At 67.0% G+C, this 17,839-nt stretch overlaps 1 protein-coding gene across 1 annotated transcript; it reads left to right on the forward strand.

Annotated features, from left to right (window-relative positions):
• The first annotated feature begins 653 nt into the window (after window positions 1-653).
• Window positions 654-13,394, forward strand: LOC102462961 (uncharacterized). The gene is made up of 6 exons (XM_075917684.1): window positions 654-808; window positions 5,272-5,525; window positions 6,294-6,403; window positions 7,101-7,154; window positions 9,534-9,641; window positions 11,929-13,394. Exons 2-6 carry the CDS (start codon window positions 5,461-5,463, stop codon window positions 13,341-13,343), a joined length of 1,752 nt encoding a protein of 583 aa, XP_075773799.1. The 5' UTR covers window positions 654-808; window positions 5,272-5,460; the 3' UTR covers window positions 13,344-13,394.
• The last annotated feature ends 4,445 nt before the right edge of the window (window positions 13,395-17,839 follow it).

Raw genomic sequence — 17,839 nt, forward strand, 5'->3', positions numbered from 1 at the left:
AGCCTGCAGACCGGGCAGGGCTCAAGTCCCCTGACTTAGGGACGCCCTCCGGGTGCCCAAGCTCGCCCTGGCACCCCTGGGCCCTGGCGCCTTGCGCTGGGCTGCAGCGCCCTCCAGTGGCAGAGAGGAGCGGCCGGTTCAGACTTGGCTGAGCACAGCGGGGGAGCTGCCGTCTGCGGGGTTACGACTGAACCCCTGAACGTGAGGACGCTCTGGCTCCGAGGGCTGGCGCGTGCCGGGGCGACCCGCTCCGGGACTGTCAGGTGGGAGTTTGACTGGGCGGTGCACCCGTCAGACCCTACCGCAGGCGTCCCACGGCCAGAGCTCGTGCCGACTCGATTTCCAGTATGAATACAGCGGGGCCCGCGAGCTGACGCCAGACAGGGCGCAGTGAGGAACCCGGCCCGGACGAACAGGCGCCCATCAGCCCGGGCTCTGAGCAGCGGGGGCTTCTCCAGCTCCTGTTGCCTCCGCACGCAGCCTGGTGCCGTCGGGCAGGTGCTTTGAGCAGACGAGTCCGGGCCGTGGGCGACGGGGTGAAACACGGGCCCAGCACCAGGGAGGCGGCCCAAGCTCCCGCCTGGCCTTCCGCTCTGCCCCCTGCACGCGGCACATCCCGAGGTTCTCACCTCTGCGTGCACAGCCCTGACATCACAATCAGCCGGAGCTTCCCATAGGCCGCAGCAGCTGTCAGTCAACAAGGGAGGCGCGTGATGGGCTACGGGTGAGCTCCCGCCCTGCTCCCACGCGTCCCAGGGAGGGCCCCTTGGGTGGGGCAGCGGCTGAGACCCTCTCCTCGTGCAGTAAGGTACGGCCGGGGCAGGGCTGGGGGCGCCCGGCGGGCACGCGCCCTGGGAGCGGGAGGAGACGTGGGGCACGACCGGTGGTGACTGGGCAGCGTAGGGACCACTGGTGCAGAGCGGGGATGTAGGGAGAAGCCCCAGGGTCAGACAAGGGCTGGCCCCAGGCATGGGCTGATAACCCCAGAGAAGAGGGAGCCGGGCCCTAGCGCTGCCACAGGCGGGGCCATCAACCTCAGCCACCCAGGGACTCATCAGCGTCCCCAGCCCCGCCAGGACCAGCCAAGGACCCGCTGCGGCCGCCCGGCACCTCTCAGAACCATAGCGGGGGGGGGGGGCGGGGGGGGCTGGCCAAACCACACCCACAGGGCCAGCGCCACGTCTATGGCCCATTGGCTCAAAGGGCACAAGCCGCTGCTGAACTCTCTGGGATGGACGGTGTCCGCGACGGCACGGGCCCGTTTCAGGACAAAGCGGGAAGTGTCAGTAATGATCAATAAATGCTCTGGGTTGTACCTCGAAACGCACTAACCGATGAGCCACAGGATACAAAATGATCAGTCGCTGCCTTCCCCATCTGTAATGAAGTCGGACGTCAAACAGCACCTACGAAATCTGAGCATTTTAAAATCAGGCGACCCAGAGAACTTACACCCAAGAGTCTCAAAAGAGCTGGCTCAGGGAGCCCCCGCTTAAGGGCACTGATTGTGTGGCTGCTCCAGGGGGCTGAAAGAAAGCAAGAGTTGTGTAACTATTTTAAAAGGATAAACCAGATGACCCAGGTCACTGTAGGTCAGTTAGTCTGACATGGGGGGCCCCGGGCACCCCCTAGCCCTGGCTGTAGCCCAGGCCCAGCACTTGCCCCTCTCTGCTTGTCCACTCCATGATCCAGGCTGCCCATTGATCTCTACAAGGCTTGCAGGGGCGAGGAGGAGCTGGCCCCCTATCCCGCCTGTTCCCTCTTCCTCCAACTTTCTGAAGCCACCCCGGTGCCCCCGGCTAAGCCCCAGGCCTGATGTCACTCCCGGGGACAGGGCGGAATGGCTGATGCGAGACCATCCATGCCTGTCCCCAGTGGCCCGGCAGTTCAACAAGCTTGGCTCTGCTCTTGGACAAGACACTGGTGGGCTGAGGGCGGCATGGGGCTGCCCCTCCACCCCGCCACAGCCCTGGGCAGTCCCAGGCCGCTTGTGAATGTGCTGGACAGGCCTGGCCCGACGGGCGCGGGGCAGCGGCTTCGTGCTCCCAACAGCCCTCCAGTGACTGCAAGGCCCAGCCCTTTGCTGCCCTCTCCCCAGCCCCCCCGGTTCCAAGCGAGCGCCCTGCCCGCAGGCAAGGCTGGGAGCAGAGAAGCCCCCGCCGGGGCCTGGGCGTGTGGAGTGCAGGGTTCCAGCGTTGGGGGTGTGGCCCCCGTCAGCCCCTCGCATGGCGCCCTGGTGTGCGACCTCTGGCAGACAGGCCCCTGGGCGTACCGCCGGGGCGCACCAAGGGGCTAGGATGGCTCCTCCCCGGGCACTCGCGCCCCTTGGCCCCAGCAGTGGGTGAGGATCCAGGGCAGCAGGCTTGGCTCTGTGGGAGCAGCACGCGAAGCCCGTGGGGCCCAGGCTCACTCCCAAAGACACCCACAGGCCCCTGGGGGAGCACAGCGGGAGCAGCCGGCAGCCCCCGGCCAGGCACCCCCTCACTCGCTGCCAAAGGCCCACCCCTCGGCTTCCTGGGAGGGGCAAGCTCCTTCTTCCCCCAGCCCCCCCGAAGAGGCACGTTGGTGGGGTGGGCCCAGGGCTGGGGGGGGGGACGGACGTCGCTGTGGGGAGAGCGGGGGAGGGCTCTGTGCCGCGGGAGGACTAAGGGGGAGCGATGAACCGCGCAGCCCCGCGACGCGGAGGGAGGCTGGTGGTCACAGCGGGGGAGGGCTCTGTGCCGCGGGAGGACTAAGGGGGAGCGATGAACCGTGCAGCCCCGCGACGCGGAGGGAGGCTGGCGGTCACAGCGGGGGAGGGCTCTGTGCCGCGGTAGGACTAAGGGGGAGCGATGAACCGTGCAGCCCCGCGACGCGGAGGGAGGCTGGTGGTCACAGCGGGGGAGGGCTCTGTGCCGCGGTAGGACTAAGGGGGAGCGATGAACCGCGCAGCCCCGCGACGCGGAGGGAGGCTGGTGGTCACAGCGGGGGAGGGCTCTGTGCCGCGGGAGGACTAAGGGGGAGCGATGAACCGTGCAGCCCCGCGACGCGGAGGGAGGCTGGCGGTCACAGCGGGGGAGGGCTCTGTGCCGCGGGAGGACTAAGGGGGAGTGATGAACCGTGCAGCCCCGCGACGCGGAGGGAGGCTGGCGGTCACAGCGGGGGAGGGCTCTGTGCCGCGGGAGGACTAAGGGGGAGCGATGAACCGTGCAGCCCCGCGACGCGGAGGGAGGCTGGCGGTCACAGCGGGGGAGGGCTCTGTGCCGCGGGAGGACTAAGGGGGAGTGATGAACCGTGCAGCCCCCGCGACGCGGAGGGAGGCTGGCGGTCACAGCGGGGGAGGGCTCTGTGCCGCGGGAGGACTAAGGGGGAGCGATGAACCGTGCAGCCCCGCGACGCGGAGGGAGGCTGGCGGTCACAGCGGGGGAGGGCTCTGTGCCGCGGGAGGACTAAGGGGGAGCGATGAACCGTGCAGCCCCGCGACGCGGAGGGAGGCTGGCGGTCACAGCGGGGGAGGGCTCTGTGCCGCGGGAGGACTAAGGGGGAGTGATGAACCGTGCAGCCCCGCGACGCGGAGGGAGGCTGGCGGTCACAGCGGGGGAGGGCTCTGTGCCGCGGGAGGACTAAGGGGGAGTGATGAACCGTGCAGCCCCGCGACGCGGAGGGAGGCTGGCGGTCACAGCGGGGGAGGGCTCTGTGCCGCGGGAGGACTAAGGGGGAGCGATGAACCGTGCAGCCCCGCGACGCGGAGGGAGGCTGGCGGTCACAGCGGGGGAGGGCTCTGTGCCGCGGGAGGACTAAGGGGGAGCGATGAACCGCGCAGCCCCGCGACGCGGAGGGAGGCTGGCGGTCACAGCGGGGGAGGGCTCTGTGCCGCGGGAGGACTAAGGGGGAGCGATGAACCGTGCAGCCCTGCGACGCGGAGGGAGGCTGGCGGTCACAGCGGGGGAGGGCTCTGTGCCGCGGGAGGACTAAGGGGGAGCGATGAACCGTGCAGCCCTGTGACGCGGAGGGAGGCTGGCGGTCACAGCGGGGGAGGGCTCTGTGCCGCGGGAGGACTAAGGGGGAGCGATGAACCGTGCAGCCCCGCGACGCGGAGGGAGGCTGGCGGTCACAGCGGGGGAGGGCTCTGTGCCGCGGGAGGACTAAGGGGGAGCGATGAACCGTGCAGCCCCGCGACGCGGAGGGAGGCTGGCGGTCACAGCGGGGGAGGGCTCTGTGCCGCGGGAGGACTAAGGGGGAGCGATGAACCGTGCAGCCCCGCGACGCGGAGGGAGGCTGGCGGTCACAGCGGGGGAGGGCTCTGTGCCGCGGGAGGACTAAGGGGGAGCGATGAACCGCGCAGCCCCGCGACGCGGAGGGAGGCTGGTGGTCACAGCGGGGGAGGGCTCTGTGCCGCGGGAGGACTAAGGGGGAGCGATGAACCGTGCAGCCCCGCGACGCGGAGGGAGGCTGGCGGTCACAGCGGGGGAGGGCTCTGTGCCGCGGGAGGACTAAGGGGGAGTGATGAACCGTGCAGCCCCGCGATGCAGAGGGAGGCTGGCGGTCACAGCGGGGGAGGGCTCTGTGCCGCGGGAGGACTAAGGGGGAGCGATGAACCGCGCAGCCCCGCGACGCGGAGGGAGGCTGGCGGTCACAGCGGGGGAGGGCTCTGTGCCGCGGGAGGACTAAGGGGGAGCGATGAACCGTGCAGCCCTGCGACGCGGAGGGAGGCTGGCGGTCACAGCGGGGGAGGGCTCTGTGCCGCGGGAGGACTAAGGGGGAGCGATGAACCGTGCAGCCCTGTGACGCGGAGGGAGGCTGGCGGTCACAGCGGGGGAGGGCTCTGTGCCGCGGGAGGACTAAGGGGGAGCGATGAACCGTGCAGCCCCGCGACGCGGAGGGAGGCTGGCGGTCACAGCGGGGGAGGGCTCTGTGCCGCGGGAGGACTAAGGGGGAGCGATGAACCGTGCAGCCCCGCGACGCGGAGGGAGGCTGGCGGTCACAGCGGGGGAGGGCTCTGTGCCGCGGGAGGACTAAGGGGGAGCGATGAACCGTGCAGCCCCGCGACGCGGAGGGAGGCTGGCGGTCACAGCGGGGGAGGGCTCTGTGCCGCGGGAGGACTAAGGGGGAGCGATGAACCGTGCAGCCCCGCGACGCGGAGGGAGGCTGGCGGTCACAGCGGGGGAGGGCTCTGTGCCGCGGGAGGACTAAGGGGGAGCGATGAACCGCGCAGCCCCGCGACGCGGAGGGAGGCTGGCGGTCACAGCGGGGGGCTCTGGGACTGAGGCGGTTCTTCCCCGCGTGCCATAGGGCCAGCGACGACAGCATGCCCCGGCTGCCATTCTGCACGGAGCTGGCCCGCCCCGGGCGTGGCCATGAGCACGACTAGCCACAGGCCTGCCGACTTGGGCTGCATCCGCAGAGACAGGCCCCGGCCCCCGGCTGCTTCTGACCCCCGACCAGGCCCCCGACCAGGCCCGAGGTGCAACGCCCGTCGCCATGGGGGAGTACTACAAACTGCTGGAGCTGCCCCAGGACGCCTCTGAGGAGGACATCAGGAGGGCGTAAGTCCCCTTGTGGCGGCCCCGCCCCCTTGGGGTGGGGTCCCCAGGCCCCTGACCCCCCCGCACTCGGCTCAGTCCCGTCTCTTCATGTTTGCCCAGCCCAGACTGCCCCTTCGCCGAACCCCAGAGCACACAGCCCCCCCCCCCCCCCGTGTCTAACCCCTTTCTCTGGTCATTGTCTACGGGCTTGTGTTGAGGGGCGCCCCCCCGCTGGGCAGCGCTACAGACACCGGCCAGTAGGGGGCACCCACAGCCCACACAGCCACCAGTGACTGCCCGGCCAGCGTGGCCACAAGAGTGGACAGCCCCCCCCATGTCACCCCTCCTGCCTTGGAGCGCCCCCGGCCCCACGCTCCCCGTGGGCAAGGCTCTGTAGCCTCCCCGCCCTGGGCCCTGCCCTGAGGGCACCTCACAGGCTCTAGGGCTCCGGGCTGGACTCCAGCTCATGACCCTCGGGCCCTCCCGGGGCAGGGCCTTGGGACGCCCTGGGAAAGGGGAGCTCAGCGGGAGGTTGGAAGTGGCCAACTCCTGGGAGCTGGGAGACGCCGCTGCTGGGTGGTGGGACCCAGCCGGTGTGCGGGGGCTGCCAAAAGCACCCTGAGGCTAAGTGTGGGGGGGGGGCGAGGGGCAGCCAGCTGTGCGGGAAAGACCCTTCCCTGGAGCCAGGCCGGGGCGGGAGAGCGCTCAGCAGGGAGCGTCCCAGAGCCGGGGCAGCGGGAGGGAACTCCGCATGGCGGGGCTCCGACAGCCTCTCTGGGCCCGGCGCAGGTACAGGCGGGCAGCAATGAGGTGGCACCCGGATAAGAACCCGGAGGTGGAACAATACGCCGAGCGGAAGTTCAAAGAAATCACGGAGGCCTACGACGTGCTGTCAGACAGTAAGGGCCCCCGCCCCCCGCCCCCCGGGCCAGTCCTCGCGGCTGCACTTGGGGTCTGTCTACCTGCTCCTGCTGCGGCTGCCGCATCAGACCCAGGGCGGGAGAGAGGTGGGCTGGGGGGGACTGGGGGGCTGTTATTGGACCCACTTCTGTGGGGGAGAGACAAGCTTAGAGCTGCACTGGGCTCTGCCTCCAGCCCCATAGATATTCTCTCACCCACCTTGTCACTCTGCCTCCTCGGCCCCCGGCTCTGCTCGGCCCCCCGGGCCTGGGGCACCGCCCGGGTGGGGAGCAGCCGCCTTCTCCATCCCCAGCGTTCCCGGCTCTCCCTTCCGCTCTAGCGCAGGCCCCAGGGGGAGGTCCTGGGCTGCTGAGCACCGAGGCAATCCCTGCCGGGGTTAGGTGTGGACGCCCAGGCCCCGGCGCAGGAGCCAGAGATGGGAACCGTGTGTGATAGCGCCTCTGCGCTAGGGCAGCCTGGCTCCATGCGCCCAGCGTCCCGCGACGGATTGCAGGGCATCTCGCGCAGCAGCACCGCGCCTCCCCGCGGTGGGCAGGGCCTGCGGCTGCCGCATCAGTGTCCCTCCAGCTGCATCCCCTCTGCAGTGGGGGCGGAGGGCCGGGTGGGCGGCAAGGCGGCTGTGGCCGGGCTCAGTGGGAGACGGGCTGGCTGACCTCCGGCTCCTTCTCCCGGCAGAGAGCAAGCGGGAGATCTACGACCGCTACGGCAAGGAGGGGCTCGCGGGGGCAGGTGAGTGACCCCCCCATCCTCCTGTGTGCCCAACCCCCGCCTCCCAGGGCTGGGCTTTGTCCCTGTGGCGGGCGCTTTGCCCCCCACACAGCTGCGTTGCCCGCCCCAGCGTCAACGTGGGCTCACGCACCCGGGCTGGGCTGGCTCTGCAGCCCTAGCAGGCACCCCAGGCAGAAACACCTGCGCCTGCCCCGCGAACATGCACAGGGAGCCCGTCGGCCGGGGCCACGTTCCCAGTCAGCATCGCACCGAGCGCACCTCCTGCCGCCCGGCTGACAACCGGAGTGTGAGTGAGACACGAGGAGTCGTGCTCCCGCTCCGCTCCGCGCAGACCAAGCCTCAGCGGGAGTCTTGGGTCCAGTTCCGGGCGCCGCGTTGCAGGCACAATGTGGGGAAATTGGAGATGGTCCAAAGAAGAGCAACAGGAATGACGGAGGGTCTAGAGAACAGGAAGGCTGAAGGAATTGGGCGAGTTTAGTCTGGAGAAGAGCAGACCGAGGGCGACATGAGAGCGGGTTTCCAGTCCCTAAAAGGGTGGGAGAAAAATTGCTCTCCTTGGCCCCTGAGGACAGGACAAGCAGCAATGGGCTTAAACTGCAGCAGGGGAGGTTGAGGTTGGACATTAGGGAAAACTTCCTACCTGTCAGGGTGGTTAAACACTGGAATGCATTGCCTAGGGCAGGGGTGGGCAATAATTTTGGGTGGGGGGACTCTCCAAGACTTTGCAAAGTGGTCGAGGGCCGCACTTTTCCGTGGAGGGAGTGTGGGGTCTAAGATGGAGGCTGGGTGCAGAAGGGCGCACAGGGTAAGGGATTGGGGTGCAGGAGACGGTGTGGGGTCTGAGAGGGTGTTTGGGTGGAGGAGGGGGTTGTGACCTGGGGCAGGGGATTGGGGTGTAGGGTTAGAGAGGGGGTGTGGGTGCAGGAGAGGGTTCTGGCCTGGGGGAGGGGTGCAGGTCTGGGAGGGAGCTGCCCCTGGGGCTGGGGGTGCAGCGGGTTTGGAGGGTGATCCGGGGGCGGGACTTGGGGTGCAGGAGAAGATTCTGGCCTGGGGGAGGGGTGCAGGCCTGGGAGGGAGCTGCCCCCGGGGCAGGGGGTGCAGAGGGTTTGGACGGTGATCCGGGGGCAGGAGTTGGGGTGCAGGAGTGGGTTCTGGCCTGGGGGAGGGGTGCAGGCCTGGGAGGGAGTTGCCCCCGGGGCAGGGGGTGCAGCGGGTTTGGAGGGTGATCGGGGGCGGGAGTTGGGGTGCAGGAGAGGGTTCTGGCCTGGGGGAGGGGTGCAGGCCTGGGAGGGAGTTGCCCCTGGGGCAGGGGGTGCAGCGGGTTTGGAGGGTGATCGGGGGCGGGAGTTGGGGTGCAGGGGGGGCGGGGTGCCAGAGGCAGGCGCTGGCTGGGAGGCGTGTCCCTGAGTGTCCCCTGGCCAGCAGGCTGCAGCGCCCCCAGGCTGGCAGGGGTCCGGCTCCCTGCCTGCTGCACCCCGGCCTGCTTCCCGCCGCAGGCTGCTCCCTCCAGGGGGCGCTCAACTCCGGGCGGGGAAGGGGCTCGCGCCGCCCCAGGCGCTCAGGCCAATCTCTCTGCACCGATTGGCTGGCTGTTTCCATCCAATAGGAGCTGAGAGATTGGCTGAGGTCCGTTCTTATTGGCCGGATGTTTCTGGCCAATAGGAGCTGAGCATTGGGCTGGGGGTGGGGAGATTGCACGAAGCCCCGCCCCCGCAGAGCAGAGAACCCAGGGAGCTCGCTTTAAACCACAGCAGCTGCGTGCGCCCGAGGGGGGGTCCCGGGGCGTGGCGGCTGGGCTGGCTCCTGGGCCCGATTCTGACTCGGGGGTCGTAGAGTCTCCATCCCTGGAGATGCTGAAGAGCCGGCTGGTCCGACGGGGCTGGGCCCTGCTGGGGGGACGGGACCCGATGCCTCCCGAGGGCCCCTCCAGCCCTACGATTCTAGGATTCCCCCCGGCTCTGCCCTGGTTGCTGGTGTGACCCTCACCCCTAGCGTGGTTACCAAGCAGTGCGAGTGGCGCCTAGACCACAGCAACAGCTCAGCCCAGGAGCCCCCCCAGCCGGGGCTGGGAGCCAGCTGGCTTTTAGCTCGGAGCTCCTGAACTTGGCTCCCGAGGGCCCAGGATCAAATCCGCCTGGTGGCGGCTACGCACGCATCTGGTGTAGGGCTGTGTCCCGTGTGGCAGCACTTAGCCCACGGACAGCCAGGGAGCAGGACACGGGCCAGCTGGCTTTCTCGCTCAAGCTGTGGCGACTCTTTTGCCAAGCTCTCAAAGCGCCAGGTTCAAATTCACTTGCAGGTGGTTCCACCTGCTCTTGTCCCTGGGGAGGGGTCATGTGAGGGCCAGGTGCCATTTCCTTTCTCTGCTTTGCCCCGCAGAGCCGGGGGAGCCGAGGGCTGAAGAGGGGGGCCCTGGATTTACTTTCAACTTTGCCAGCCTCCGGGAGATCTTCAGAGAGTTCTTCAGGGGACGAGAGCCCTTCTACGGTGAGTGGAGCCCGGCTCGGGGGAGCTGTGGGCAGTTTGTGCTGGGAAAGTTTCCCTGAGGAAAAATGAGATTTTTGTCCAGAAAAGGCCAATTTCTTACATCCCCCTTTGCTTTGTTTCACATAAACCGAGCTAGGTTTCATCTCGAGGGGTTGTTTCTTTCCCAGTCCCCCCAGAGTGAAAGCGGAGGGAGTCTCAGGAGAGGTTTCGCCCACGTTTTCCAGTGCTGGAAACATTCAGAACAGTTACGGAGAGGCAAAGGAGAACCAGCATAGCTGTCAGGAAAGCCATTGCCTGGACTCACTGTGTGACCTGGTTGCAAAAAGGGATAATGGGGAAAACGGGCGGGAGGGGGAGATAAAACATTAAAAATAACCCCCCTGAACATTTTCTGAAGAAACCAAAAGCTCGCGCCCTCTAGAGCGTCAGCCCCCGGGATAGTTACAAGGGTCTAGTCTGAAAATCTCCCCCCACGTTCCCTGTCAAGCCCTAACTCCCTGCATGGACCACAGCCTGTTACCGACACAATGTCCCGCTACCGCTTACCGATGGAAACCCCACCCGGCCCCAGGCGCTCCTGCGAAGGGTTAATTCCCCCATTGAGTGTCCCGTGCTCAGGGCCCGGCCCCGGGTCCCCTTCTGCCTTTCCTGCCAGCTGGACCCCCTGGGACCAAGTTCCCCCTTAACCGTCTTGTCACGACTCTTCGGCCCCCTTGGCTGGGGCCCATGGCCAAAGGGAGCTGCAGAATCGGTGCTCAGGGTGGGGGCAGGGCACAGACCCATGGCTGCCCCTGCGCCTTGGGGCCAGACGTGCTGCCTGCTTGCAGGAGCCATGCGGAGCCAGGGGGACTGTGGGCTCCGTGTGAGTTCCGAGAGGGCTCTCGATGGCCACGGGGAGACTGAGGCCGATTCCAGGAGGCCAACGCGAGAGTGCTGAAAGCTCCCTAGAAGTGCAGAGTCAGGGGCACTCTGCCCCCAAGGCCCTGCGCCCAGAGGTGCCTACGTACCCCTCCCGGCGGCTGCTCAGCCCCTCGCCCTGCCCCGCCCCACCTCTTCCTCTAGGTGCGACCTGTCCCGGCTCCTCCCCTCCCTCCTGGAGCCTCCTGAAGGGGCGATCCGCTGTCCACGGCACTCGGGAAGTACTGGCAGGCGGGGCGAGGCAGGGCCATCCCTGGGGTTTATGGGCAGGACTATGAAACGGTGCCCTGTGCCCGATGGCGGCGGGGGAGGGGGGATTGTTTAGAGCCGCAGTTATGTAACCTGCTGCCACACACCAGCGAGAGAGTTTCAATCTCGTTTTCCTGAGGCCTCTCGGCTCCCACGGGCAGCTCAGGAGCTGGCAGTAGGTACCTGGGGCTGGCAAGGCCTGGTGAATGGCTTTTCGCAGGGTCCGTGCCGGGGGGCAGGCGTTTCCCCTGTGAGCCAGCTCCTTGCTGGAGGAATAACGGTAGTTCGAATTAGGAGCTTTAATTCGAACCACTTAGCTGCCGCATGTAGCCGTGGGCAGGGAGTTCGAACTATGGGCATTTAAAAATGGCGGAGCCCAGGAACATGCAAATGAAGCCCGGGATATTTAAATCCTGGGCTTCATTTGCAAGTTCGAATGCCTACGTTAGCCACCCTCGTTCCAACTAGACAGTGTAGACGTCCCCTGTCTGGGGAAGGGCGGCCCTGGGAGACGTGGTCAGCAGGGCCACCAGCTGTCGAGAGGCGCAGGGCTCAGGGCTGCCGCTCTGTGGCAGGAGAGGTGCCCGAGTGTCTCGCCTGTGAATGCGGAGGAGGTCTGCTGGTGAGACAAGCAGCGGAGCGGCCGCAGGGAGCGAATCTCCCGAGGGCTGGGCCGCGTGAGGGGCGCTCTGGGGGGTGGCCAGGTGTCCGGTACTGACCCGGATAGTCTGGTATTTTTGCCTCCTGTCCAGTAAAAACATTCAGAGAATACCGGACTCCTAAAATGGCCGGTACTTTTTGATTTTTTCCCATCCAGGAGGTGAAAATCCTGGGTGCTTACTGGTTCCACAGGGGAGCTGACTGGCCCGGAGCAGGGAGACCAGATGACGGGTGGCTGCCGACAGCCTGTTAGGGCCAAAAAGCCTTAAAAGCATTTCTTAAAGGGGCGATGCTGGTTTTTTTTTTTTTTTTTTTTTGCTTAACAACCCTTGGGGTCCTTTTTCTTTTCTCAACAGAATTTTTTCCACGTTTTTTCTGGGGGGTGGGAGGTGTTCAGTATTTTTAGTTAAACCATCTGGCAACCCTACGCTCTGGACGTAACACGTGTGATTTCTTGCAGGCATGCCCGGTGATGGGAGGAGAGCCACAGACACAGCCCGCACGGAATCCTGCCCTGGCTACGAGTCACCCGAGATCTATGAGATTTATGGCGGGTGGAAGGAGTCACACAAGGGGTATGAGCCACAAGGTGCATGGAATGAGTCTCAGTACGAGTCAGCCCCCGGATACGAGCTGAACCAGGCGTACGCGGCCCACAACAGACCAGGGACGCCCCCCGGATACGAGCTGAACCAGGCATACGCGGCCTACGACAGAGCGGGCTCGGCCCCCGGATACGAGATGAACGAGGCGTACGCGGCCTACGACAGAACGGGGACGCCCCCCGCATACGAGATGAACGAGGCGTACGCGGCCTACGACAGAGCGGGGACGCCCCCCGCATATGAGATGAATGAGGCGTACGTGTCGTACGACGGGTGGAACGTGGCACCAGGCAGAGCGGAGACGCCCTCCGTGTACGAGCTGAATGAGGCGTACATGTCGTACGACGGGTGGAACGTGGGACCGAGCAGAGCGGGGACACCCTCCGTGTACACCTCACACGACGGGTGGAGTGGGCTGCAAGACCGAGAGAAGTCAGCTCTCGTGTACGAGCTGCTGAGCGCATGGGGCAGGGGCCGGGCCAGGCCGGAGGCAGCCCCTGGAGACAGGTCCCACGAGGCACGTGCATCGTGTGAGGACTGGCGTGGGACACGAGCCCGGCCCGAGCCAGCCCCGGGTCCTCAGATGTGTGCCGGGTGGAACAGGCTGCAAGCGGGCTGCAAGGAAGGGGTGTCCAAGGAGCTGGCCGTGGGCTCCGACCCAGCTCTCAGACCCATGTCCCCTCACGCGTGGCAACGAGCAGGGGCTGTCCGGAGCCAGGAGCTGGCTGGCGGGCGGAACAAGCCGACGGCTGATGAGGAGAGTCGACCCCCAAGTGGAAAGGGGGAGCTGCCTGGGGGCAGGAGGCTGCCGGACAGGGCAAGGAGGCCGTCGGATGGGATGGAGAGGTTCCTGGGCGGGGTGAAGAGGCTGCTGGATGGAACCAAGAAGCTGCTGTGTCGGCGGAGTGAGCTCCAGGGGGGAGCCAGCCCCGTCCCGGGGGAGCCACCGGGCTTCTCCAGGGAGTCCGAGGGAGCCGGGTGGCTCCCGGATATCGCCCGCTGGCCGCAGGCGGAGCTGCCTCCGGCGCGGGGCAGAACCAGCCAGCTCCCGGGCACGGCCACTGGGCACCGGAGCGCCAGCAGCAGCCCACCCCACGGGACAAACCCGCTGGGTCGGCCCCCGGGGGGCACGAGCCGGCTCCCGGACATCACCAGCCACCTCCTAGGCCAGACGCGCCAGCTCCCAGGCAGGAGCCACCTGGGGGAGCAGCCGTGGGGGCCCAGCTGTGCCCAGCACTTCTTGCTCGCCAGGCTGGGGCGGATGCTGTGAGCCCAGGCGCCGGGGGAGGCCACGGGCAGAGCAGTAAACCCTGGGCCCACAGCTCTTAGGTCTGTGCCTGGATTATTCCCGGAGAGGCCAGCCCGACGGGGGAGGGGAACACTGCCATGTCTCTTGCTCAGTCCCCTCCCCGCCCCAGATTCCTTGGGGACATGGCAGTCCTGCCTCGGTTTCCCTCATTCCGTGTCTCCCCCCCCCCTTTCTCTCCCCAGCAAGGAAGCGGCAAGGAATCGAGGTCCCATTCAGATTTTATCCCTCTCTCTCACTGGCTCCCCTGGCCCGTGGCCAGCACCTTTGCTAGCTCCCTGAGTTAACCCCTTAGCTCCCCGCCCATCACAGCCCCCCTCTGTACCACGCAGCGAGGACCCATTGCCACGCCGTCTAGGTCGGGCCAGGCCCCTGAGCTAGTGGTGTGCTCTGTAGGCCGAACAGACGGGAGCTCCGGTCTCACCGTCCCCTTGGGCTGCCCAGCCACCCATGCCAACGGGGCTGTGCAGTGACGGGCTCTGACACCACAAATCGCCCCACTCCGGTGACTGCCCCTTCCAAAAGGCCAGCCCAGCCCCTCGGGCGCTCACCCCGCAGAGCTCGCTGACAGGCCGCGCCCTGGCGGGAACCGCAGGCTTACGACCAGCAGCGGTCCCGGGCACCGTGGAGACGACACAACTAGATGAACAGGCGCGTGCGCTCTCGCCGCTTCGGCAGCGGAAGAGGCGGGTCGGGAGCCCACTTCCGTGTGTGGTTAGCGTCCACGGGGCCACGGGGCCACTGCTGTCTGGCGAGTGGCTTTGGTCCCACACTAGCGTGGCTGCCCCCCGAGATGTTTCACGACAGATCGATTCGCTCAGGCAAAGAGGAGGCGGCGGTGAGAGCAGGCGGATGCTCACCTGGGGATGCTCTGCCTTCGGGGCAGGGAGCGTGTTTATAACCAGCGGGCGGCTGGGCCATGACAGTAGCAAAAGGCCCTTCATTTGGGTGCCGGAAGGAGCGCTCGTGTGTCCCTGGGCTCTCCATGTACAAGGCAGGAACTAAGGGGAGATGCTGGGACCAGGCTGGTTCAGCGGGTTCATAAATGGGCCGGGAACGGGCCCCGCCGGGGGAGGGGGAGCATTTGCAGACGATACACGATGGCTCCGAACAGCTGAGTGCAGAGGCTGGGAAGAGCTACAAAGGGGTCCCCCGGGACTGGGGGACGGGCACCGCGAGGCCAGGGGAACTCGGTGGCCACAAATGCAAAGTGAGGCGCACGGGCAGGCGCCGTCCCAGCCGTGGGCACCAACGGTGGGGCCCGAATCGGCCGTCCCCCCTCCGGAGAGACCCTGGGATCCCTGTGGGCGGTTCCCCGGAGGGGGCAGTGCACAGAGCTAAGGGGCGCCCGGCAGCCGGCAGGAGAGGAACAGAGAGCAGGACACACAACGCCTGGTGGCGCTGCATAAAGCCATGCGGTCCCACGGCGTGAGTGCGGCGTGCAGGTCTGGTGGCCCCGTCTGAGAGAGGCCGGCGGCTTGGGAACAGGTGCAGAGACGGGCCCAGGAGCGAGGGGGGCGGGAGGAGAGATTGACAAGGCCGGGGCTCTTCCGCATGGAAAAGACGAGATGGGGGGATGTGCGAGGGGTCTCGCAAGAAGCGAATGGTGCAGAAAAACCGAACAAGCTCACGCAGGGAGCTCGCCCCGTGGAATGTGCAGGCGGCAGATTTCAGACAAGGCAAGATCCGGTGTCACCCGTGGAACTCGCCGGGGATGGCGGAAAGGCCAGGACACTAGCAGGGGTTGCAAAGCAGCTTAGATCAGTCCATGGAGGGCAGGTCCATCAAGGCCGGGAGCCAGGCTAGCAGGGAGGGGTCTCTGGCCTCTGTGTGTCGGGCTGGGCTGGGCGACGGGGCGGGATCACGTGAGGATTCCCTGCTGTGATCCCTCCCTCCGGGCACCCGGCGCTGGCTGAGGAGCTAGCGGCGAGGCGCCTGCCAGCCGAGCGCTCCGTTGTCTGTCAGAAAACGAGCATTTCCCGGGGAGCCCGCAGAGAGGTGACGGGGGAAGGAAACAGGATTTTCCCCTCCCCCCATTTGCTGCTTGGCTTGTGTGACGGCGCGTCGGGGACCCCCCACCCTGCCCCCCGCCCGCAGCCAGAGGGGACTCTGAGCCGGGCCGTGGAGTAGAAGGTTCATCGTTCTCAGAGACACGGCGCAGCGCGGGCCCCACGTTGCCACCGGAGCCAGGGCAGAGCCTCGTCCTCTGGGGGGGGCTTCACCCCCTTCCTTAGTCTAAAAACATCCCCCCTTCCCCCAGCCTGACCCAGCTCCCAGCCTCTGGTCCCTCACCCCTAGGTGGCCCTGCCTCTGGCTTTGTTCACATTCCTCCACCTAGCCCGGGGGTCAGGCGGCTGGGCCGTGCCTACGTACCCCCCTCAGGGACCACCCCCCGCTGGGCCCTGCACACACGCGCGTGCGCACACGCACACAGTCTCTGCAGAGCAGCACAGGCCAGTAGGGGTCGCCCCCAGCCAGACGGGACCCGGGGCCACAAGAGTGGATAGCCCCCCACTGCATCACGGCTGGTATTGAGCATGCTCAGTAACCCTGCAGAACCGCTGTCCTTCCCCCCCCCCCGCCCTCACTCTGCCCCCCCCCCACACGCATGGGTTGCCCCCGTCGCCCTGAGAGAGTGAAAGCACAATCCCGTGCGCCCAGGGGCTGGCAGGGTCCCCGCGCTGCGCGCCGGAGGGAACGCGGCAGAGCCCCTCACCGTGCCGGCGTCAGCGTGGGTGGGGGCCCGGATTTCCCCAAAGAGCTCACACGCTCAGCTCTAGGGCTGGGCCCCCGCCCGCTGCTGCGTGTCCCGGGAACTCGACCTCATGTGACTCACACGTCTGCAGCCCGCCAAGCCAAGGGAGACGGCGCTCCGGCGGCGAGGAGGGACCGCAGTGGCGGCTGGCCGGCAGCACCCTGCAGAGGGCCCCACGCGGCGCGGCTGCAGGAGACACCGGGACCGGCCCCACGGGGATCCATGCACAGCGCGGTCGTTGGAACCCCCGTGAGCAAGCAGTCCCAGGCCAAGGCAAGTGCGCCCATGGAGGCCCAAGGAACGTAGGCCATGCCCGCGGGGGAGGGGGCCTTTCTCCGGGGAAGCAGGGCCCCAGAGAAAGCCAGGGGCTGTGATGGGGAATGAGCGGAGCCCGTGCTCCCGGCCCGGTGCTGTGGCTAAAAGAGCCACTGCCAGCCTGGGGCAGAAAGGGGACCCGCGCGGGAGGGGAGCTTTTACGTCTGTTTCACACTAGTGCAAACACGGCTGCAGTTCTGGAGAGCGCAAGGCAAGAAGGATGTTGCTAAATTGTAGAGGCTTCCGAGAAGACCCGTGGGAAGGGCGAACGGCTGAGAGCTGCCTCGCCGCGCCAGGCTCCACGCGCTCCCCTGTAGCCGAACGGAGAGAAAGTGACGGGTGACTTGGTGTGCCGTAGTGCGGGTACCTTGCTGGTTGCTGGCTCGGGCTGTGGGTGACCCCCCACTGGCTGCTGCCTGGACCACGGCCCAGCCGAGTAGCTGATGGGACAGGGAGGTGACCTGTTTGACCAGTTACCCCCCAGGGAGAGGAACAAAGGGAGGCAGGCGGAGGGCGGCCCCTCGCTGGGGGCAGGGCTGGAAGTTGGGCAGTTTGTCTGTATCATGGAGGCCACAGCCTAAGCAAGGGGCTGGGCTTTAGGGGCCCAGGCTCCCCCATCTCAAGGGGGCTGAGGCACCCTAGGCCTGCCCTGGAACCAGATTCCATCTGTGCTGGGCTGTGTCCTGGAGAAGCCATAAACTCCCCTGTTCTACTGGCTGGGGGAGTCTGTTCGTGCCACGACGGGGGTGCAGGAGGCGGGAACCCCAACGCGCCGTCACACTTGGTCACGTCCGTAAGCACCTGTGTGGGCCGAATGTTTCACGATGGGCTTGTCAGTCTAGCAGAGACAGGCCGCGCGCCAGCACAGGCGGGGAGCTGAAGTCAGCAGGTTCAGGCTGGAAAATGAGGTGCAATTGTGAATGGTGAGAGCCATTAACTGGCGGCCTTTGCCAAGGGAGGTGCTGGACCAGGCAGGGGAAGGAGGCTGGTGCCCCGGGGCCCCGCAATGCAAGAGGCCCGGGTGCTGCTGGAGCACCATGTGGGAGGTCTGGGCAGCTCGGCTGCTCCCCTTCTGGGAGTGTGGATCCTGCCCCCCACGCCCAGGGGCAGCAGGGCAGACGGTGGGGCAGAGGGGAGCAGGCTGCCAGGCCACTCCGGTGCCCACGGCCTGCGCGGTGATGGGGTGGGGGGGGGCGCTGCTGTCCTGCGCCAGGCCCCCTAATGCCTCGGGCTGTGCCCGTCGGGGGCGGGGCCGGGCGGGGCGGGGGCGGGGCCCCCTCAGCACGGCAGGGGAGAGGAGGGGCTGCCGCCAAAGGGTGACAGCATCTTGCCCTCCTGTTGCCCGTGGGCCATACTGGAACCTCCGGAATGAAAGTGCAAAGCCCTGACA

The sequence above is a fragment of the Pelodiscus sinensis genome, unplaced genomic scaffold, assembly GCF_049634645.1.
Source record: "Pelodiscus sinensis isolate JC-2024 unplaced genomic scaffold, ASM4963464v1 ctg97, whole genome shotgun sequence".
NCBI classification, from domain to species: Eukaryota; Metazoa; Chordata; order Testudines; family Trionychidae; genus Pelodiscus; species Pelodiscus sinensis.